Genomic DNA, 24,400 nt, shown 5'->3' with positions numbered 1-24,400 from the left:
GGGAAGAGAGAGGGAAATCAGGAGAGGAGTAATTCTATAGGCAGACTTAACAGATCTTGTATATTTCTGCTCCTCTTTCCATTGCTATCCTCTTTACCCCCTGGCTTGGCTCTTAGCTCTCTTCTGGGCTCACTTAGATAGACTTTATTGTGAAATTTCTGGGTTGCTGCTTTCTCTTTCCACCTTCCAGAAAAATCACTAAGATCTCTGCTCAGTGAAAGCTCTCTTTCTTAATAGTGCTCTTTGGATTTTTTGTCTTGTATTTTTTTAACATAATTTCATTAGGAATTTTAGAGATTGAAAGGTAGATAAGTACATTTAGTTCTTAATCTTTACCAGAAGATTAAGTTTTTTGATGGTGACAGATATTTTTCATGCAGATTTTATCCTTTGTAATTTGCTGGATAGTCTTGTAGGAATTTTTCTAAAAACAGTAAGTTCTGTATTGACATAATTTTCAGATAATCACACATACAAGAAAGAAACTACTGCTGATTCTGACCAGAATATCAAACAACTGAAACAGTAAAATGATTCTCTTCACGCACTTGCATGTGTGTGCGCACACACGTGCGTTTCTATGGGCAGGTGAGCATTCATAATGCAAGTTGGATAGTGATTGGCACTTGAGTGATAACAAAACAATCATGTATTGAATTTTTATTAAAAGAAGTGTAATTTTTTATCATGTCTCAGAATAGACGTATGACTTCTATTTTACAACTTATAGAGTCGGTTTTACATAGTTTTGACAGTCAATTCATATTTCTGACATTATAATTTCTTTTTCCATTGAGAAGTTGTACATAGGTGGGTTGTTTACTCTTTCCAAGATAAGTCATTGTAATCCTACCTTTATGCGGGACAATTTTTTCTTTTTTTCGTGTGGTCAGTTCCCTGAGGGTTTTCATTCTTTTCTCCACCATTCATCCCATTAATGCTATTCTTATGGACTTTTTGCAAAAGCATCCTAGGATATGTCAGAATGCTCTGACATGTCAGAACTCTCAATTTCTCTCTTTACCTAAGTTTCCTTTAAGTTTCCCATAACAAAAACATCTATACCTATTTTGTTATCTACTTCATTTCTTCCTGTCTCTCTCCAGGTATCAATTGTTTTGTTGTCAGTGACTAATGTAATGCTTGATTTTTAGGCTTCAGATAGGAAAAAAATGGCAATTCTGTTTCCTTTCATTAAAGCTGCTGTTAAAGCCGATTCTGAGTGTAGGCGCAATGAGTCGTCCTTAAATTGCTACAGAATTATCTTATAGGATATATAAGTTAATTTTGTATTACATCCTGACTGTCTACTATGTCAAGAACACTAGGTTAGGTGTAGGGATTCAAAGTTGAATAAAACCTAATTACTGTTTTCCTAAGAGTTTGTAATTAAGTCTGTGTGGGGTATGAAAATTAGTACATAATATATATACTTTTGTTAGGAATTTAACTATGGAAAGCCCATCTAAAATAGTGCAGTTACTTCTATTATTAGTCTATCCTTTAAATTTTTTAGTAATTTTTTTCCCTGTGTAACTGTTGGTTCACAACCATGGGAGCTTCCCAGGTAAAATCTGAAACAGGCCTCATACATGGAGGGCAAGAAGGGACTGAAGAAAAGGGCAGGCCACTCCAGATTGGTAGATGGCAGCCTTAATAAGCAAGGGAACTTACATATGAGGCTTGTCTTGGGTGATTGCAAGACAAGTAGATCTCTGCACCCACCTGCCAGAATCTTAAAGGTTTATACAGAGACTCTAACGGGATTCAGTCATATATCCTGTCCAGATGGTCTTAACAACATCTCACTCTCTCAAGGGTGTGTCCTTGAAGCCAGCCCCTACTGTGGTAATGGTGGGAAGAAAATACATTCCAAGGATAGGGGAGGGAGTGAGGAGCCTCCAGTTACCTGGGTCCAGCTTGTGGGTCAGCTGGCACTTATGTCCTCTCAACTATCTCCTCCAACTATAATAGGTGTAGTCGGTTGAATGGTGGCCTCCATCCTGAACTAGTGAATGTGATCTTATTTGGAAAAAGGCTCTTTGCAGATGTAAATAATTAAGTATCTTGAGATGAAATCATCCTAGATTACCTTAGTGGGCCCTTATTCCAGTGATAAATGTCCTTATAAGTGACAGAAGAGGAGAATACACAGACATACAAAGGAGAAGGTGACATGAAGATGGAGATAGATATTGGAGTGATGGTGGTCACAAGCGAAGGAAGCCAAGGAATGCCAATGGCCATCAGAACCTGGAAGAAGCAAGGAAGGATTTTCCTTTGGAGCTTCTGAAGGGACATCTGGTCTCCAGATCTGAGAGAGAATGCATTTTTGTTGTTTTTGGCTACTAAGTTTGTGGTGCTGTTTTATGGCAGCCTCAGGAAACTAATACAATAGGTGAGAGCATGACTAAGGTTTGTGGTTGAGAGTAATTCCTGTGTGATATATTTTACCAATGAGAAAAATCAGCTAAATACCAAAAATTTTTATGAGGTGATTTGGAGAGTTTAAAAGACAGTTTCCTAGGGTTATGTAAAAATGATATGGATAGGAGGCAAAGGTTTACACCTATTACCTGAGCAAGGGGAATCAGGTAAGTTTAGGAATGTAATGGTTAATTTTTTAACTTCTTTTTTATGGCATTCCCAAAGTGGCATCTTAATTTTATTCCTTCAATGAGCAGTAAAGCCCAATCTGAATGCAAACAAATATTGGTTATATATGCAAAGACTAAAAATGAATTGATAACATCGTGGTGATGTTCAGACATTTAAATATTAAATACTGTTGGACTGGATTACCGAGAATCATTTAGATGGGTGTAGTGATAGAAAATTTTACATCTCTTGGAAGCTTGTCCTAGAGTAGGATAGGCAAGAAGTCGTAGCTGAAATAACCATATAAAAGATGTAATAGGCTATGGAATAAATTACTTGTAGCAGGGTGGCAAACATAACACTATTATCGAAATATGCAAGGAAAATGATAGTTCTTCTTTCTAGTCTTTTAAATTATAAACTGTAACATGAATATGGAAGAATGCATAAAATATAGATACAGATTAATGAATCATTTAAATATAAAACTCTATGTAACCACCACTTACGTCAATAATAGAATGTTACCACACCCTAGAAACGCCATTGGACTTCCCAGTAGTCTCCTAAATATTCAACCTAAATATTTGAGTGCTGCTTTGCTTGCTTTTGAATCTTGTGTAAATCAAATTATGTAGCAGGTAGTACTTTGTTCTGGCTTCTTATGGTCAATATTATGTTTATTTTGTTCTTCCTTATTTCTTGAGATTGTAACTCACTCATTTTCATTGCAGTAGAGTATGCTATTGCAGGGATATTCACAGTTTACGTATTGATGGGAATTTGGGTTATTTCCAGTTTGGGGCTTTTACAAATAATGCTGCTACAGACATTCCTGTACATGTGTTGTGGTGCACAAATATACACGTTTATATTGGGTGTATACCTAGGAGGGGAAATTACTAGGTGTGTATATCTTTACCTTTGGTTGGTAATGGCACACTGATTTTCAAATTGGTTACATCAATCTGAAATCTGTAGGAGACTTCCTGTGATTTCATATCCTTGTGAAACTTGGTATTGTCAACCTTTTCCATTTTAGCCATTTCTGGCAGATGTGTAATCATATCTCATTATGGTCTTAATTCCATTTTTACTATTTTAATGAGATTGAACACCTTTTCGTATGCTTATTGGCCATTCAGATTTCCTCTTCGTGAATTCCCTCTTAAAGACTTTTTCATTAAAAAATTTAGGTTGTCTTTCTTTTTTTTATTGATTTGTAGCAGATGTCTTGTACATTTTGTTTACCAGTCCTCTGTTAATTTTTTATGTTGCCAAATATTCTCTCATTCCATGGCTTACCTTTAATTTTCTTAATGGCGTAGTTTGATGAACAGAAGTTTTAATTTTAGCGTAGTCCAATTATTCTTTTCCTTTCTGATCAGTGATTTTATGTCCAATTTACATAATCTTTTCCTAACATGAATTAAGAAGATATTCTCCAGTATTTTCTTCAAGCCTAGAGCTGCCCAAGAGAAATATAAGACCCACATGTACAACTTAAAGTTTTTCCCATTTAAAAAAGTAGAAGGGATCAAGTGAATTTAATTTTAATGTTACATTTTATTTTACCCAGTGTATTCCAAATATCATAATTTCAATATGTAATCATGATTAATGAAGTATTTTACATTTTAAAACTCATACTAAGTATTCAAAATCTAGTATGTATTTTGTAATTATAGCACATCTCAATTCATAGGAGTCAACTTCAAAATTTCAAGTGTTTAATAGCCACAAGTGGCTAGTGCTTATCACATTCGGCAGCACAGTTCTAGAATACATTTTGTTTTGCCACTTGGAATTCATATTTGTGTATGGAGCAATGTTGGGATCATTTCCTTTTTTTCCTACATGGTAATCTATTGTTCCAGTTACATAAATTGAAAAGAACATCTTTTCCTCCTGCTTTTCAGTGCCATCTTTGTCATAAATCAAATGTTCATATATGAGTAGGTCTATTTCTGGTCTTAATAATAAATGCTTATCTTCTATGGTGGATCTAATTTTTCTCACAAACTTCACCATGCTGGCTGGTGGGGATAAAAAGGAACAAACTATATTTTTCCAATCAATTGAATCTGAGTCTCTGCCAGTTTGAAGAGTAACTTTTAGGTAACTCAGTCTCCTTTAGTAAGTGCTCAATGTGTCAGATTTGTTCCCATTCCTCTTACTTTTTCCTGAAATGATGCCTGGATATGTAGGGACATTAACATGACTTGGTGGTGCTGGGAAGAAGGATCTCTATCTGCCAGGGGATCCTTTGGTAGCCTTGTGACTTTTTGGTCCCTACTGTATATATAGTTGACCCTTGAACAACATGGGTTTGAACTGCACAGGTCTATTTTACATGGATTTTTTTCAATAAGTATATTGAAAAAATTTGGAGATTTGTGAAAACATGAAAAAACTTGCAGATGAACCACGTAGCTTAAAAATACAGTAAGTCCCCTACATACGAACCTTCAAGTTGTGAGCTTTCAAAGATGCAAACGTGCATTCGCATGTCCAATCACTTAAGTTAGTTCACATGTCTGGTGTACATTGTCATGTGTGTGCATCCTCTACAAGTGGTTGTGCTTTTGTGTACTTTACAGTATTGTATAGAGTACAGTAGTACAGTGTCTTCATTTCAAGCCCAAGATGTCCAGAAGGAAGCGTAAAAGCAGCAGTGATGTAGCTGGTACTGCTAAGAAGCACCAAGCGATAACTATGGAAACAAATGTGAAAATAATTGAGAGAGTGGAGCGAGGCGAAAAGATGGTAGACATCGCTTGTTCTTATAATATGAATTGTTCAACCATCGGCAAGATTCTAAAGAACAAGGTCATGGAACATATGAAGTCTGCTGTGCCAAGGATGTCAACAATAATATCGAAGAAGTGTGGAAAGGTGATGGAGGAGATGGAGAAACTTCTCAGTGTGTGGATGCAGGATCAGCATCAGCGTCCAGTCCTGCTCAGCTTAATGCTGATTCAAGAGAAAGCTAAAATCCTTTATGAAAACTTGAAGAAGAAATATGGCAAAGAATCAGAGAGCACATCTTTTAATGCCAGCCATGGTTGGTTTCATCGGTTCAAGGCTAGAGCTAACCTTCACGATGTAAAAGTAAGTGGGGAGTAAGTGAGTGCAGATACGGTAGCTGCCTGGGAATTTCCTGAACCACTTTGAGAAATTGTTGATGGAGGCATGTATTTACCCAAGCAGGTTTTTAAGGTGGATGAGACAGAACTGTGTTGGAAGAGGATGCCAGACCGAAGTTACATCAGTAAGGAGGAAAAGTTGATGCCAGGCTATAAAGCAGCAAATCATACGCTAACTCTGTTGTTTGGTGGCAATTCTTCCAGCGATATGAAGCTGAAGCCTCTCTTAGTTTATCATTCAGAGAACCCAAGAGCCCGTAAAAACATAGCCAAGGGCTCTCTTCCTGTTGTGTGGAAGAGTAACCCCAAAGCCTGGGTTACACAGGCATTTTCCAGGACTGTTTTTTCCACCACTTTATCCCAGAGGTAGAGAAATATGGCTTGGAGAAGGACATCCCATTCAACATATTTTGCCACTTGACAGTGCTCTGGGCCACACTCCATTCATGGACAACATTCATCCCAACATCAAAGTAGTACATCTGCCACCGAATACTACGTTGCTCATCCAACCTATGGACCAGGGAGTTATAGCGACTTTCAAGAAATATTATTTTCGTCACACTATTTGTCAGGCAGTAAAGGCGAGTGATGAATCAGGAACAACGTTGTGACAATTTTGGAAGGACTATAACATCTACAAGGCCATAAAAACATTGACTTTGCTTGGCGTGAAGTTATGGCCGTCACTATGAATTGGGTTTGGAAGAACTTTTGCCTGTAGTTTGTTCATGATTTTCGTGGATTTGAGAAGGTGGATGAGGAGTCCAAAGAGGTCTTCAGCAATTTAATGACCCTCAGCAAGAAGCTGGATCTAGATCTGCAAGAGGACGACTTCATTGAACTCCTTGCTATGCAACATGAGGAGCTTACTAATGAAGACCTGATGGAATTGGAAACCCAGAGAAAGGACGAAGAGAAACAAGAGGAAGAAGAAGTAACTGAAGAACCAAAGAGATTCACGATGCAGGAAATGGCAAGGGGATTTTCTATATTTTAGGAAGCACTGTTAGTTTTTGAGGCACAGGACCTGATTGTAGAAGGGTACACAAAGGTTGCAGCAGCCATTCAGAATGCAATCCAGTGCTACCGTGTCATCTATGATGAGAAAAAAAGAGCTACTACCCAGATATCACTGGATTATTTTTTTCAAGAGGCTAGCTAGAACTGAATCCAGAAAGGAGCCAGAACCTGTGCCATCAGTCAGGCATGAATGAAACTGCAGCTTGCCCTCTGTCTCCTATTGCTGATGATCCTTCAGCTCTACAATCTCCCACCTCCTCTTCCTTCTCCAGTCATTAATTCTTCTTGCCCCTTCACTCGATGCCAGCCCCTGTATACCAGCTGTTGTACTGTACTACTGTACTTTTCAAGGTACTGTACTATAAGACTAAAAATGTTTTTTTTTGTGTGTTTGTTTTTATGTATTATTTGTGTGAAAAGTATTATAAATCTATTACAGTTCAGTACTATATAGCTGATTGTATTCATTGTGTACCTAGGCTAACTTTGTTGTATTTATGAATAAACTGGACTTACAAACACACTCTTGGAACAGAACTCGTTCGTACGTAGGGCACTTACTGTATCAAAAAATTTAGGAAAAGGGTATGGCATGAATGCATAAAATACATGTAGATATACATATAATATACAAAATACGTGTTAATTGACTGTTATATTATCAGTAAGGCTTCCAGTCAACAGTAGGCTATTAGTAGTTAAGTTTTAGGGACATCAGAAGTTATACTCAGATTTTCTGTTGTGAGGAGGTTGACACTCCTAACTTTTGCATTGCTCAAGGGTCAACTGTACATCATGGTATAGTTCTTGGCATCCTGGGCTGGGGTCTGCTGATGTGTGGCAGACAAAATGACATTTTGTTTTCTTGCATCAGGCAGAGCCTGGTCACCCATGCAGATTTGGAGCCACTGTGGATCACCTGACCTGGGGTCTTCTCTGAGTCTGAGCTATGCTCTTCTTCCTTCCCTGAAGCCCATGGCTATCCAGTTCACATCCTCTAGAGGGGTCATATTGCCCATCACCAGTGTGGTTCTATGAACGTACCACAGGCCATCAACTCAGCTCCTTTCCCTGAGTTTGCAGTATTCATTCATTCATTCATTCATTCATTTATTTATGGCTGCGTTGGGTGTTCATTGCTGTACATGGGCTTTCTCTAGTTGTGGTGAGCAGGGGCTACATGTTGTAGCGGTGCACGGGCTTCTCATTGCATGGATTCTCTTGTTGCGGAGCATGGGCTCTAGGCATGTGGGCTTCAGTAGTTGAGGTACGTGGGCTCACTAGTTGTGGCTTATGGGCCCTAGAGCACAGGCTCAGTAGTTGTGGCACATGGGCTTAGTTGCTCCACGGCATGTGGGATCTTCCTGGACAAGGGATCAAACCCATGTCCCCTGCATTGGCAGGCAGATTCTTAACCACTGTGACACCAGGGAAGTCCCATGGGCTTGCAGTAATTTTGAGGTTGCTTTTTCATCACCTAGCAGCCAAGAAAGCCTAAGGAGTGCTTACTCCATTCTTCTCTCTGCCTGTGAATGTATATCACTAATGTCTTTTTGATATAGCATCTTGCACTGGTGTGTGGTCATCCTTGTTCAGTCTTCTCCCAGAGTTCCAAATGGAGTACATCACACAAAATCCCTCAACTCTTCCAATCTACCTCCTCCCTGGAATTTTGTACCAGGTGTTTGTGTCTGATGCCTTGTTCTATTTCTGTCTCTTCTTCTTTTTGCAGTCCACATGCCTCAATGGGCAGGGTGTCCTGCTTCCTGTGTGTTAGGGACAATTTTTATATCACAGCCTGAGTTACCTCTACTCATGGCTCAGAGGCAGAGGTCTGGCTCTTGATATGTTAATTGGAGCTTAAAGAATTTATAAAATCTTTCAACCAAGGTTAGCTTTCAAGACCCTTCTCTTGTTAGAGACTTAAAAAAATCTAATTTGACACTCAGAGCTGAGTAGTGACATTATTGTTCTAGCTGATGTTCATCCTTTCTCAGGCAGTCACAGGACAGTATGATTTATAGGACGTGAAAGTGCATGGGAAAATGTTTCAAAAAATATCATTCCTGTTACTTTACTGAAAAAGAGAAAAGAAGAAAAAAACCCTTTCATTTTCTGCATATGCGTGCCAAATAAGTAAAAGTGAAAGCTAAAAGAGAAGTCTGGGAACAGAATTGTGAACCTGTCCTTTAAGCAGGGACACCTGCATGGGAACTCATTTTCTACACAAAAACAGCTGCAGAGTTTTAAAGTCCTAAGGAAGCAGAGAAATCACCTGTGCAAATAGATCATGCTGATTTGATTGTAGCCAAGATAAACATCAAATTATGCACAGATATCAGATAACAGCACATGGTCTGCGATCTAAGAAACATTGCAACGTTAAACATGATAACTTAAAAAAAATCATGTTTGCTGTAGAAACCATAATGCCACCAGGAAGAGAATCTGTTTCCAGTCCTTAAATTTTATGAAGATCAAAGGAATGGTTGGGAGGGAGAACTGAAGGAAGTCGAGAGGCTGGGCCATTCAAGAAAGCAGAGAGCTGCTGGTAGGTAAAAATGAGAGACATGAAAGGAGGGAGAATTAACCTGTCTAGAGGAATTTGGAAATGTTTTGCTGGGAAGTTTACAGGGTGGATGAGAAAGAGACTTTGGGGGCAATTGCCTTTTATAGGAAGGAGAGAACAGGGGCCAAAAAATGGAATTTTAAGTTTTTCTTTTGACTTCTTGTTCCAGTAATGGTGGACCTAATTCTTTGGAGCAGCCCTCCCATTGAGGAATATTACAGAAGCTGCCCCCGCTTATATATATATTTAAAGATGTTACAAAGCTAATAAGAATTGTGAAGAATTATGGGACTAAGATCTGGGAGAAGATAGAAATCCAGAGAGGCAAATAATGGATCTGGGGCCACTTTTCCCCTAGGGACCTCTGCTTATTCAGGAAGAGGTGGATGTAGCAGGGTTTTTTTTCTTTGTTTTTTTTTTTCTTTTTTTGTTTTTTTTTGGTCACACTGCATGGCATGTGGGATCTTAGTTCCCCAAGCAGGGATTGAACCCTCACCCCCTGGAGTAGAAGCATGGAGTCTTAACCACTGGACTTCCAGGGAAGCCCCCAGTTTTGATAGGATGGCAAAAATTGATGTTCAGGGCTAGCCAAGTGGGAGCCCTTATAATTTTTCTATATGTTGAGTTGAGACCTTGAAACATTTTACCCTGGAAGTAAAAGAGAATAGACTGGTCCTTGTAGAGACTGTAGTTCAGCTTTGAATCATCTCATTCCCTGGGATTGGATGAAGATGATCTTGGATTGCTAGTTTCTTCAACAGTCTGCTTCAAGTAGATGTAACTCTTCTTTAGGAAAAAAAAATCATGTTAAGTTTTTCATACTATTTTTCTTTTAAAATATATTTTAAAAATATAAATATTTCTGTTGATTTATAACCTTTTCAATATTTCATATTGTTAGGCTTCTTAACTTTCACTAATTGTGTGGATTTAAAATTATATCTCATAATTATCTTAATTTACATTTTGTTCTGATTAAATGTACACATCTATTTACTGGTTTATATCTGTTTGTACTTCCTGTTTTGTAAAATACTTGTTCATATCTTTTGCACATTTATCTACTGGACTTTCTTTTTCCTATTGATTTATGGAAGTTCTTTATACTGTATATTAATTCTTTGTTAGTTACAGATACTACAAATATCTTTTTAAACTTTGCAATTCTCTTTCATTGATGTCTTTGGATGAATAAAAAATTTAAATTATATTGTAGTTATATTTATTTGCCTGTTATGGTGAATACCTTTTCTGTTCTTTTTAAGAAATTCTTCCCTATCTTGGGGTGACTAAGATATTCTCTATATTTCCTTTCAAGCATTAAAGAAGCAGTAATACAGGGTGTTCTTTTTCCTTAAAAAAAAGATTTTAAAGAGAATGTTTCAGAGTTGTGTAACTTCTTTTTAACAGGTTAAGAATGTCTCTTTCAAAGTTTCAAAGAGTTTTCTTTTAAATGATGAATGGATATTGAATTACATTAAATGCCTTTTCTGCATCTAATTGGGATAATTATAATTTTTTCTTCTTAATCTATTTTCTGCTGGATCTAGTCAGCCCTTTAACCATTCAGTTGTTAATTTCAAGTATAATAGATTTTATATTTCTATATATACATTTTATTATTCCTAATATATTTTTATTTTTATTTGGCTTTTCCTATAAATGTACCTAATCATTTTTTTTAATCCATGACTTTTCTTTTTTTAAATCTCTTTATTGGAGTATAATTGGTTTACATTGTGGTGTTAGTTGCTGCTGTATAACAAAGTATGAATTTAACTACATACAAAAACTGTTTGATCTCTTTCCTGACTGCTCACTTCTGCGGGTATTACCTGACATCAGAATTCCTCAACAGTATCCGAGTTCATTCAGGAGGTAGCTCAAAGAGAAATCCAGCTCACTCTAAGGGCACAAAGGTTTTCTTTGGGTTATCAGTGAATTTAGGTGAATTATGAACTAATACGTTTTTCTTAAGGAGTGAATGAAGAAAACTAGTAGGCATTGTCTAAGGTGGTTGAGTTTCTGTCCTAGATAAGCATGTGAAGCCTTGTGGGGATATATGTATACATATATCGCCATATCCCCTCCCTTGTGTGTCTCCCTCCCACGCTCCCTATCCCACCCTTCTAGGTGGTCACAAAGTACGAGCTGATCTCCCTGTGCTACAAAACTGCTTCCTACTAGCTATTTTACATTTGGTAGTGTATATATGTCAATGCCACTCTCTCACTTCGTCTCAGCTTACCCTTCCCCCTTCCCATGTCCTCAAGTCCACCCTCTATGTCTGTGTCTGTATTCCTGTCCTGAGCCTAGGTTCTTCAGGACCATTTTTTTTTTTCTTAGATTCCATATATATGTGTTAGCATAAGGTATTTGTTTTTCTATTTCTGACTTACTTCACTCTGTATGACAGTCTCTATGTCCATCCACCTCACTACAAATAACTCAGTTTTGTATCTTTTTGTGTCTGAGTAATATTCCATTGTATATATGTGCCACATCTTCTTTATCCATTCATCTGTTGATGGACACTTAGGTTGCTTCCATGTCCTGGCTATTGTAAATAGTGCTGCAATGAACATTGTGGTACATAACTCTTTTTGAATTATGGTTTTCTCAGTGTATATGCCCAGTAGAGGGATTGCTGGGTCATATGGTAGCGCTATTTTTAGTTTTTTAAGGAACCTCCATACTGTTCTCCATAGTGGCTGTATCAATTTACATTCCCACCAACAGTGCAAGAGGGTTCCCTTTTCTCCACACTCTCTCCAGCATTTATTGTTTGTAGATTTTTTGATGATGGCCATTCTGACTGGTGTGAGGTGATACATCATTGTAGTTTTGATTTGCATTTCTCTAATGATTAATGATGTTGAGCGCCCTTTAATGTGTTTGTTGGTAATCTGTGTATCTTCTTTGGAGAAATATCTACTTAGGTCTTCTGCCCAGTTTTGGATTGGGTTGTTTTTTCGATATTGAGCTGCATGAGTTGCTTGTATATTTTGGAGATTAATCCTTTGTCAGTTGCTTCGTTTGCAAATATTTTCTCCCATTCTGAGGGGTGTCTTTTCATCTTTTTATGGTTTCCTTTGCTGTGCAAAAGCTTTTAAGTTTCATTAGTTCCCATTTGTTTATTTTTGTTTTTATTTCCATTTCTCTAGGAGGTGGGTCAAAAAGGATCTTGCTGTGATTGATGTCATAGAGTTTTCTGCCAATGTTTTCCTCTAAGAGTTTTATAGTGTCTGACCTTACATTTAGGTCTTTAATCCATTTGAGGTTTATTTTTGTGTATGATGTTAGGGAGTGTTCTAAATCATTCTTTTACATGTAGCTGTCCAGTTTTGCCAGCACCACTTATTGAAGAGGCTGCCTTTTTTTTTTTTTTTTTTTTTTTTTTTTTTTTTTTTTTTTCCGTACGCGGGCCTCTCACTGTTGTGGCCTCTCCCGTTGCGGAGCACAGGCTCTGGATGCGCAGGCTCAGCGGCCATGGCTCACGGGCCCAGCCGCTCCGCGGCACATGGGATCCTCCCAGACCGGGGCACGAACCCGTATCCCCTGCATCGGCAGGCGGACTCTCAACCACTGCGCCACCAGGGAGGCCCAAGAGGCTGCCTTTTTGACATGGCATATTCTTGCCTCCTTTATCAAAGATAAGGTGACCATATTGCATGGGTTTATCTCTGGGCTTTCTCTCCTGTTCCATTGATCTATATTTCCTTTTTGTGCCAGTACCATACTGTCTTCATTACTGTAGCTTTGTAGTGTAGTCTGAAGTCTGGGAGCCTGATTCCTCCAGCTCTGTTTCGCTTTCTCAAGATTGCTTTGGCTATTCAGAGTCTTTTGTGTTTCCATACAAATTGTGAAATTTTTTGTTCTAGTTCTGTGAAAAATTCCATTGGTAGAGTGATAGGGATTGCATTGAATCTGTAGATTGCTTTGGGTAGTATAGTCATTTTCACAATGTTGATTCTTCCAATCCAAGAACATGGTATATCTCTCTATCTGTTTGTATCATCTTTAATTTCTTTCATCAGTGTCTCATAGTTTTCTGCACACAGGTCTTTTGTCTCCTTAGGTAGGTTTATTCCTAGGTATTTTATTCTTTTTGTTGTAATGGTAAATGGGAGTGTTTTCTTAATTTCACTTTCAGATTTTTCATCATTAGTGTATAGGAATGCAAGAGATTTCTGTGCATTAATTTTGTATCCTGCTACTTTACCAAGTTCATTGATTGGCTCTAGTAGTTTTCTGGTAGAGTCTTTAGGATTTTCTATGTATAGTATGTCATCTGCAAACAGTGACAGCTTTACTTCTTCTTTTCCAATTTGTATTGCTTTTATTTGTTTTTTGTCTCTGATTTCTGTGGCTAAAACTTCGAAAACTATGTTGAATACTAGTGGTGAGAGTGGGCAACCTTGTCTTGTTCCTGATCTTAGTAGAAATGGTTTCAGTTTTTCACCATTGAGAACGATGTTAGCTGTGGGTTTGTCATATGTGGCCTTTATTATGTTGAGGTATCTTCCCTCTATGCCTACCTTCTGGTGAGTTTTTATCATAAATGGGTGTTAAATTTTGTTTAAAGCTTTTTCTGGATCTATTGAGATGATCAGATGGTTTTTCTCCTTCAGTTTGTTAATATGGTTTATCACATTGATTGATTTGTGTATATTGAAGAATCCTTGCATTCCTGGGATAAAACCTACTTGAATATGGTGTAATGTGCTTTTGGATTCTGTTTGCTAGTATTTTGTTGAGGATTTTTACATCTATATTCATCAGTGATATTGCCCAGTAGTTTTCTTTCTTTATGACATGTTTGTCTGGTTTTGGTATCAAGGTGATGCTGGCCTTGTAGAATGAGTTTGGGAGTGTTCCTCCCTCTGCTATATTTTGGAAGAGTTTGAGAAGGATAGGTTTTAGCCCTTCTCTAAATGTTTCATAGAATTTGCCTGTGAAGCCATCTGGTCCTGGGCTTGTGTTTGTTGGAAGATTTTTAATCACAGGTTCAATTTCTGTGCTTGTGATTGGTGTTTATATTTTCTGTTTTTTCCTGGTTCAGTCTCAGAAGGTTGTGCTTTTCTAAGAATCTGTCCATTTCTTCCAGGTTGTCTGTTCTGTTGGCATATAGTTGCTTGTAGTAATCTCTTATGATCCTTTATATTTCTGTAGTGTCAGTTGTTACTTCTTTTTCATTTCTAATTCTGTTGATTTGAGTCTTCTCCCTTTTTTTCTTGATGCGTCTGGCTAATGGTTTATCAATTTTGTTCATTTTCTCAAAGAACCAGCTTTTCATTTTATTGATCTTTGCTATTGTTTCCTTCATTTATTTCTGATCTAATCTTATGATTTCTTTCCTTCTGCTAACTTTGGGTTTTTTTTGTTCTTCTTTCTCTAATTGCTTTAGGTGTAAGGTTAGGTTATTTATTTGAGATTTTTCTTGTTTCTTGAGGTAGGATTGTATTGGTATAAATTTCCCTCTTAAAGCTGCTTTTGCTTCATCCCATAGGTTTTGGGTTGTCGTGTTTTCATTGTCATTTGTTTCTAGGTATTTTTTGATTTCCTCTTTGATTTCTCCAGTGATCTCTTGGTTATTGAGTAGTGTCTTGTTTAGCCTCCTTGTGTTTGTAATTTTTACAGTTATTTTTCCTTAATTGATATCTAGTCTCATAGCATGTGGTCAGAAAAGATACTTGATATGATTTGATTTCAATATTCTTAAATTTACCAAGGCTTGATTTGTGACCCAAAATATGATCTATCGTGGTAAATGTTCCATGAGCACTTGAGAAGAAAGTGTATTGTGTTGTTTTTGGATGGAATGTCTTATAAATATCAATTAAGTCCATCTTGTTTTATCATTTAAAATTTGTGTTTCCTTATTTATTTTCATTTTGGATGATCTGTCCATTTGTGAAAGTGGGGTGTTAAAGTCCCCTACTATGATTGTGTTACTGTCGATTTCCCCTTTTATGGCTGTTAGCATTTGCCTTATGTATTGAGGTGCTCCTATGTTGGGTGCATAAATATTTACTATTGTTATATCTTCTTTGATTTATTCCTTGATCATTATGTAGTATCCTTCTTGTCTCTTGTAATAGTTTCATTTTAAGGTCTATTTTGTCTGATATGAGAATTCCTACTGCAGCTTTCTTTTGATTTCCATTGGCATGGAATATCTTTTTCCATCCCCTCACTTTGAGTATGTATGTATCCCCATGTCTGAAGTAGTTCTCTTGTAGACAGCATATACATGTGTCCTGTTTTTGTATCCATTCAGCCAGTCTGTGTCTTTTGGTTGGAGCGTTTAATCCATTTACATTTAAGGTCGTTATCGATATGTATATTTCTATTACCAATTTCTTAATTGTTTTGGGTTTGTTATTTTAGGTCTTTTCTTTCGCTTGTGCTTCCTGCCTAGAGAATTTCCTTTTGCATTTGTTGTAAAGCTAAAGGTTTGATGGTGCTGAATTCTCTTAGCTTTTGTTTCTCTCTAAAGGTTTTAATTTCTCCATCAAATCTGAATAAGATCCTTGCTGGGTAGAGTAATCTTGGTTGTAGGTTTTTCCCTTACATCACTTTAAATATGTCCTGCCACTCCCTTCTGGCTTGCAGAGTTTCTGCTGAAAGATCAGCTGTTAACCTTATGGGGATTCCCTTGTATGTTATCTGTTGCTTTTCCCTTGCTGTTTTTAGTATTTTTTCTTTGTAATTAATTTTTGATAGTTTGATTAATATGTGTCTTGGCGTGTTTCTCCTTGGATTTATCCTGTATGGAACTCTCTCCCCTTCCTGGGCTTGATTGACTATTTCCTTTCCTGTATTAGGGAAGTTTTCAACTATAATCTTTTCAAATATGTTCTCAGTCTTTTTCTTTTTCTCTTCTTCTTCTGGGATCCCTATAATTCGAGTGTTGCTGTGTTTAATTTTGTCCTAGAGGTCTCTGAGACTGTCCTCAATTCTTTTCATTCTTTTTTCTTTATTCTGCTCTGTGGTAGTATTTCCACTATTTTATCTTCCAGGTCACTTATCTGTTCTTCTGCCTCAGTTATTCTGCTATTGATTCCTTCTAGAGAATTTTTAACTTCATTTATTGTGTTGTTCATCATTGTTTGTTTGCTCTTTAGTTCTTCTAGGTCCTGTTAAACGTTTCTTGTATTTTCTCCATTCTATTTCCAAGATTTTAGATCATCTTTACTATCATTACTCTGAATTCCTTTTTCAGGTAGACTGCCTACTTTCTCTTCATTTTTTAGGTCTGGTGGGTTTTTACCTTGCTCCTTCATCTGTTGTGTATTTCTCTGTCATCTCATTTTGCTTAACTTACTGTTTTGAGGTCTCCTTTTCTCAGGCTGCAGGTTCATAGTTCCCATTGTTTTTGGTGTCTGCCTCCAGTGGGTAAAGTTGGTTCAGTGGGTTGTGTAGGCTTCATTGTGGAGGGGACTGGTGCCTGTATTCTGGTAGATGAGCCTGGATCTTATCTTTCTGGTGGGCAGAACTGCTTCTCGTGGTGTTTTTTGGGGTGTCTGTGAACTTAGTATGATTTTGGGCAGCCTCTCTGCTAACAGGTTGGGTTGTGTTCCTGTCTTGCTCATTGTTTGGCATGGAGTGTCCAGCAGTGGAGCTTGCTGGTCGTTGAGTGGAGCTGATTTTTAGTGTTGAGATGGAGATCTCTGGGAGAGCTCTCACCAATTTATATTATGTGGGGCCAGGAGGTGTCTGGTGGTCCCATGTCCTGAATTTAGCTCTCCCACCTCAGAGGCTCAGGCCTGACACCTGGCTGGAGCACCAACACCCTGTCAGCCACATGGCTCAACTTGGTATGAGTGTTGCTTGCCAGTGAATTAAGGTGTGAAAAAGACACAAGGTTTAAATAACTCAATCTGATACTTTAAGTTTTGAATAACTCTGGCAGGTAGAAATCTGGACTTGGTTGAGAAACAGCAGACACTTTATGTTCCAGGCAGTTTGCTCTGCTTTGATTTCCTTGCCCTCGAGGATCACACAGTCCACAAAGGTGGTGCATGTGGTGCCAAGTTTCTCGTTCCACAGAAAGGTATCTGATCATTTTTGACAGTCTCTTATTGATTGCTTATTTTCATGGTTTCATCTTTTATTTATTCAAACATTTCATACAGTTATTTATGTTTGGCATTTAAAAATCCCTATATGGTTCCATTTGCAGGTCTAAATCCAATGTTTGTCATGTCTTCTTTTCTTCTTGATGGGTTAATTCTTTTTAAATTGTTAATTGTAAGTTCATATTTGTTTGATTTTATCCATGGAAATCCTGAGGGCTTGAAGTGGCGATCTTTTCTCTTGGAAAACACTTTATATTGCTTCTACAGGGAGCTGGGGGATGCTACACAACTATTAGCACTTTAGCTACCTTAGAGGGTCCCAGGATTAACTCTTGAAATTTCAGGTTCATTTTCTCAAAGAATTATTCTCCTATTTGCTGAAGTACTGTCAATTATTGCCTTTCAGAAAACCCTGACTTTACATTCTTCTTAAAGATCACTGTTCTCAGCTCCAGATTGTGTATGTGTGTGTATGATGTGTATGTATATGTAGGTATGTGAGAGAGAGAAGAAATTCCAGCCATAATGTTTTCTCTTACTTCCTATGAACCTAGAAATGCATTAAATAGTATTAAATGCATTTAAAAATATTAAATCCATTAAAAAGGTCCTAGTTGTTTTGTGATTGAAGGGCCATTTGAAGTAGCTAGCCTATAGTGCTGCCAAAAGTGGATAGCTCCTACTTTTTTTCTACATGACCTTTTTGCTCTTCCTGAATTGACCTCCATATTATTTCCTAAATATGTTTATACTTCCTTTCTTTTTAAAAGACTTTTAAAAAATAGAAGTTTAAGGTTTACAACAAAATTGAGAGGAAGGTACAGAGACTTCCCATATACCCCCGACCCAACACATGCATAGCCTCCCTGGTTACCAGCATCACCCACCAAAATAATTTTTTCCCAAGGATAAACCTATCGATACATTGATACATCATAGTTACTCAAAATCCACAGTTTACTTTAGGGTTTGCTGTTAATATTTTATGTTCTGTGGGTTTGAAGAAATGTATCTGTCATATATCCATCATTGTATCATATAGAGTATTTTCATTGCCCTGAAAATCCTCTGTGCTCTGCCTATTTTTCTCTGTTCTCCTCTGCACTTGCCTCTGCAAACCACTGATATTTTTGTTGTCTCTGTAGTTTTGTCTTTTTCAGAATGTCATATAGTTGGGATCATAGAGTATGCAGCCTTTTCAGATTGGCTTTTTTTCACTTAGGTAATATGTATTTAAGGTTCCTCCGTGTCTTTTTGTAGTTTGATAGCTCATTTCTTTTTGGTACTGAATAATATTCCATTGTCTGGATGTACCACAGTTTATTTATTCATTCATCTAATGAAGGACATCTTGGTTGCTTCCAAGTTTTGGCAATTATTAATAAAGCTGCTACTAACATCTGTGTGCAGGTTTTCATGTGGGCATAAGTTTTCAACTCCTTTGGGTAGATACCAAGGAGCACAATTGCTGGATTGTATGGTAAGAATATGTTTAGTTTTGTAAGAAACCACCAAAATGTCTTCCAAAGTGGTTGTACCTATAGGAGATTTATTTCAGTCTTAAAGACACACATAAACTGAGAGTGAAAGGAAGGAAAAAAACATTTCAAGCAAATGGTAGCCAAATAAAGAGGGGTAGCTATACTTATATCTGGCAAAATAGACTTTAAACTAAGAATAATAAAAAGAGACAAAGAAGGTCATTATATAAGGATAAAGGGGGTTAATTCATCAAGAAGATATAGTAATTGTAAATATTTATGTGCACAACATTGAAGCACCTGAATATTTAGAGCAAAAATGAACAAAGTGGTATACCAATTTGCATTCCCACCAGCAATGAGAGTTCTTTTTGCTCCATATTCTCACTAGAATTTGGTGATATCAGAGTTCCAGATTTGGGGCATTCTAATAGGCATCTAGAGGTATCTCGTTGTTTTAATTTGCACTTCTCTGATGACGTATGATGTAGAACATCTTTTCATATGCTCATTTACCATCTGTATATCTTCTTTGGTCAGATGCCTGTTAAGATCTTTGGCCCATTTTAAATTGTGTTTGTTTTATTATTGTTGAATTTTAAGTGTTCACTGTATATTTTGGATAATGGTCCTTTATCAGATATGTCTTTCCAGACATTTTCTCCCAGTTGGGCTTGTCTTCTAATTCTCTTGATATTGTCTTTTGCAGTACAGAAGTTTTTAATTTTAATGAAGACCAGTTTATTAATTAATATTTTTGTGGATCATGTCTTTGGTGTTACATCTAAAAAGGCATCAACATACTTAAGGTCATCTAGGTTATCTACTATGTTACCTTGTGGGAGTTTTATACTTTTGTGTTTTACATTTAGGTCTATGATCCATTTTGAGTTAATTTTTGTGAGGGGTGTACCTTCCTTCATACTGTTCTTCCTACCCTCATAGTTTCCCACAATCACCCTTTGTGTTTTCAAAGCCCTCTTTTGCTTTTATGATTTACCTGTAGGTCCTCCTCTTCCATAAAGACATTTGACAAGTCTTCTGACAATTCTAGCATAGAGTTATTTTTGTTTCCTGAACTCTATTAGTGCTTATTACTAGCACTCCTATGCCAGGTATTTTGCTTCCTGCTAGTTATTTTTGTGTAGTACTTTGTATATATTTTAGCCTCCTAAATAGATAGTAAGGTCATGGATGGTAGGTTCGTCAATATGAGTATATATATTTTCACTGTTCTTGGAAATGGTCAAAAGTGCCTCCTCTTTTCCAATCTGGCTGACTCTTCACTTCTAGACTATTCTAACAATTTCTATTGCTTTTGGTGACAATGTTCACAAGGAGGTAATGGAAAAGAATATCTTAACAGACAATATTTCTTGAATATCTGTCACATGGAAAATATTTTGCTAGGTGGTGTTGGGGCAAACAGAGGTGAATAAACATGGTATTTGTACTTCTTTGACTCAGAATCTAGAGGGAGAAGACCACACTTACAAAGAATAGAAAATTGTTTTTAGTTGTAGCAGCAAATCAATAGTGTTGGTTGGGATTGTACATAAATAAAAGAAAGACTTGTAAATGTTTGTTCCAAAGGACTGGCATTGCTATGACCCTGCATGCAAATGTAAGAGTAGAATTGGAAGTATGGATAAACGTTAGTTTATATGTTTTACTTTGGGTTACTTCTCAAATGATCAGTAATACTAACATAACAAATAATATAAATCATATTTTGTATAACATTTTATATATAATTTTGAATTTATTTGATGTCATCTTATAGTGGCCTATTTCAGGCTTGAGAATTTTGCATCATCAGATTTAGTGCAGTGATTATTTTCTATTATTATCAGGAAATATTTAATACCTGTTTTTAAAAATAAAAATGATCTATAAGAAGTTTTCAAATGTAGTATGTTCTTGAGGCAAAGAGAGAAGCAGACTGACTTCTCCAGATTTGTTGTTTGAGAAAAGGAATATAATCGTGTGCATAAAGATGGTTTCACTTGATGATTTCTTCAGGGGATATCTACTAACAGGCTCTTTGGAATGGGCAGATGGAGATGAAGAAAAAGAAAAGTTGAGAGACCTGCATAAATGAATAGGATACTAAGAGCTCATGCAAATAATTTGATTTTTAATATAAATTTAAAAGAGCGATACTTATTGCTGTTCAAGGAAGTAAAAACTGAAAATTTGCTCAACAAGAGGACAAAACAGCAAGAGTATTACCACCCAAAGAAATTGTGCCAGTCTTTTGATAAAGTGTGTAGTGGTGGAATAAAGCAGCCACCAGTAAAGCTGGTTTAAATGGAGAATTTTCACCCATTGGTCAAACTAAATATTTCATATATTCTGTCTGAGAAAGTAAAGCAACAACACCATTGTGTTGAAATTATGGGTATATGAAAGGGGAAATCAGAAACAAGATTTGAAAACTGGTTTTGGATGAAAAGAAAACAAGACTCCTAATTTTACATGTTAATAGAATATGTTTATTCAAGGAAACTTACACCACTTCAGGTTTCTAATTCCTCTTCTTGTTTGGGGAACCAGCTAGTGTAATAACCCTCTTATCCATACCTCAGCTATGGTTCATTAGACTGTAAGCTCTGTTTTAGTGAGAATAATTCCTGTTTTTGCAGTTTTGTATCTCCATTGCCTAGTGGAATGCTTGTAGTGCAATGATTGGAGTGCATGTAAGAGGTCCTTAATCAGTATTTTTAAGAGAATAAATATTTAGTTATCTATGATTTGACTTGAAGCAAGAAATTGGGCCAAAGGACTTTTCAAGACTTCAAAAAATTGTCATGAAATTAATACAGTTAGATTCACATGTTTTACTCATGGGAAAATGGGGGTATCTCTGTGTTCAGTATTAATTTATCCACAAATTCAGGAGCCTATGTCCTTGATGCTTATGTCCATATCAGGGTAGAGGCAGTGCATTTGAACTGATAAAAAGAGAATATTGTTAGACATTCAGTTGTAATCTCTTTCCCGCTTTCTTATTAACCAAACCTCAGTGTATTCACCCTTACTTAGCTAAATCTTCCCAGATTTAGGCAGATAAATCTTGATTGTCCTAAGCTGGTCATGATGGTCCTCCCTTGACAACTTAGTCCTGGGCAAGAGTTGTAATTATGGACCATGACAAAAGAGAACTTTTTATGAGGAGTTTTAAGGGAAATTTTCTGGTTTTTAACGTGGGATCCAAGATGGGGAAATTGCAAATTATACCTCTGTTTGCCGTTGTCTGAGTGTGATAAGGTATATGATAGTACCCCCTTGGAACTGTAAGTTTTGCAAAGCCAAGAGAATTGCAGAAAAATCAAACTGGAGCTCTGATGCTGAACCAGTAAATTTCTCAGCCCTTGAGATTACCTCATGTTTTCTCTATTGGTGAGATAATAAGTGTCCTTATTGTTTATGTCACCCTTAGCTGGGTCTTGTTACTTGCTGCTGAAATCCTTACTGATTTAGGAAGATAAATGACAGCAGAGAGAAGAGAATTATGGACTTAGAATGGGCTTTAGAGACCATTTACTCCAACCCTTTTCCCCTACCATGAATCCTCTCTATAATATCTGATAGGGAGGGAGAAGTCAGAAAAATGCACAAAACAAGTATAATTACTACTAAAGAATGGTAGCCATTCTGGGACCATTTAGAATGGAGGCAAATATTCATACAGAGCTCAGTTGGTCCAGAGGGCATCTTCCTCACAAAATAATTTTAGTTCAGTAAAGGGCAAATTATTTTCTGTCTACTTTAGCTAAAAGGGAAAGGAATAGCTCTAGAAAGATTGCCATTCCAAATGATAAAAATAAAAGTAATTTTCTTTTTAAAGCTATAAACTTAACTCTTTAGAATGAATAATTTTCTGATGGTTTTATTTTTTTTTTTTTTTTTTTATTTTTTTTTTTTCCGTACGCGGGCCTCTCACTGTTGTGGCCTCTCCCGTTGCGGAGCACAGGCTCCGGATGCGCAGGCTCAGCGGCCATGGCTCACGGGCCCAGCCGCTCCGCGGCATATGGGATCCTCCCAGACCGGGGCACGAACCCGTATCCCCTGCATCGGCAGGCGGACTCTCAACCACTGCGCCACCAGGGAGGCCCTTCTGATGGTTTTAGATGCCTGAGAATTAACTGCATTACATACTTTTCTGAATGGAATTCAAATACAAATATAAGGTGTAGAAAATCACCAACTTCTGAAAGTTTGCATTCACAGAGTGTAGTTTTGTGTTAGTTGTTTGGCGCTTGGAATGCATATGCCTGCAGTTATCAGGATACCAATAATACCTAGTTTTCCAGGTTTTCTTATGATATATATTTACTCCAAAGAAATTCATACATATGTACTTATGTATGTATATGTACCTACATTGATAATAAAACAATATTGTTAATTCTTGCTATCTTACATTATAAAGGTGCCCATTTTTTGTGTCCTTTTTACTTTCTGATATTTTTTTAACCTTAGTCACTTTTAACTTAAAATTTAGGATTTAACTCATTTTGGTCTTACTCTCTATCCATTAATGTACATTCTATTCTGCTGGGGAGTAGCAGAAGGGGGATTAAAACAAGCAGAATGACTTCTTAGACCATTTAGTTATTTTTAAATTATTGTAATCACTTAGATCTTATAATTTTTTCCAGAATATAATACTTATTTAGAAAAATACAATTCTCCAAAGTAAGTGATTTAAAATATTTGTGGTAGCCATAAGACTTTATTTTTATTTAGATACAACCAATTACAAAGAAATATTTGGAAGAAGCACTTCACTAGGAGGCATGTAACCTGGGGTCTACTATTATGTCCTCCACTTAAATCTGTGACTTTGCATGAGTCATTTAATTTCTTTAGTCCTCAGTTGCCCATCTCTAAAGTGGGATAATATCTTATTTGAGGAAGGCAGGAAATTGCATAATTTCTTCCCTTTTAGCTGAAATGTCCCATGGCTTTGAATTTCTGAATAAAGTCAGTAAATATATTAGATGTCTTTATTTCCTAGACATTTTCCCAGAAATATACATATTCTGTAAGATGTAGTCCATCTGCACTTTTAATGAAAATTTCTTTCTGATGAAATATGCATTTTTAGATTTTTGTTGCATTTCAAAGAGAATGTAATCATCAGACTTAACCATGTTATTTCTTTTTTTAGGTGTTTCAGAGTTGAAGAAAAGCTATTTGATTTAATAAATACTATGTTATCTTTTTTTCTTTAAAGAAATGGTGATCAACTAATTATTTTGTTAGTTACCTACTGGGGCCTATAGGGAAGGGGTTGGGTCCATCTAAAAAGGCAGATGGTCATTTTCTGCTGAATCTGTGGGAAAACTATGAAAGATGAACTATAGCTGTCTGGGTGGCTTTAATTATGGAAATTTGATTCGTCTAATTCTTGGAGGATCCTTGAACCCTGATAGCAGGGTTTGCCTCTTGGTTAGGGGACATTGTCTTCATTATTTACCTGTAAGTAGTTATGGT

At 36.7% G+C, this 24,400-nt stretch overlaps 1 protein-coding gene across 1 annotated transcript; it reads left to right on the top strand.

The window, feature by feature from the left end:
* Positions 1 to 5,244: 5,244 nt before the first annotated feature.
* LOC309802914 (putative CENPB DNA-binding domain-containing protein 1) lies at positions 5,245 to 5,724 on the top strand (the record flags this gene model as incomplete). The annotated part of the gene is made up of 1 exon (XM_082618780.1): positions 5,245 to 5,724. The coding sequence occupies one exon, from the start codon at positions 5,245 to 5,247 to the stop codon at positions 5,722 to 5,724; it is 480 nt and encodes a 159-aa protein (XP_082474906.1).
* Between the last annotated feature and the right edge of the window lie 18,676 nt (positions 5,725 to 24,400).

This window comes from Mesoplodon mirus, assembly GCF_964341445.2.
Source record: "Mesoplodon mirus genome assembly, chromosome: 4".
NCBI lineage: Eukaryota > Metazoa > Chordata > Mammalia > Artiodactyla > Ziphiidae > Mesoplodon > Mesoplodon mirus.
This window is presented reverse-complemented; position numbering and strand designations above follow the sequence as displayed.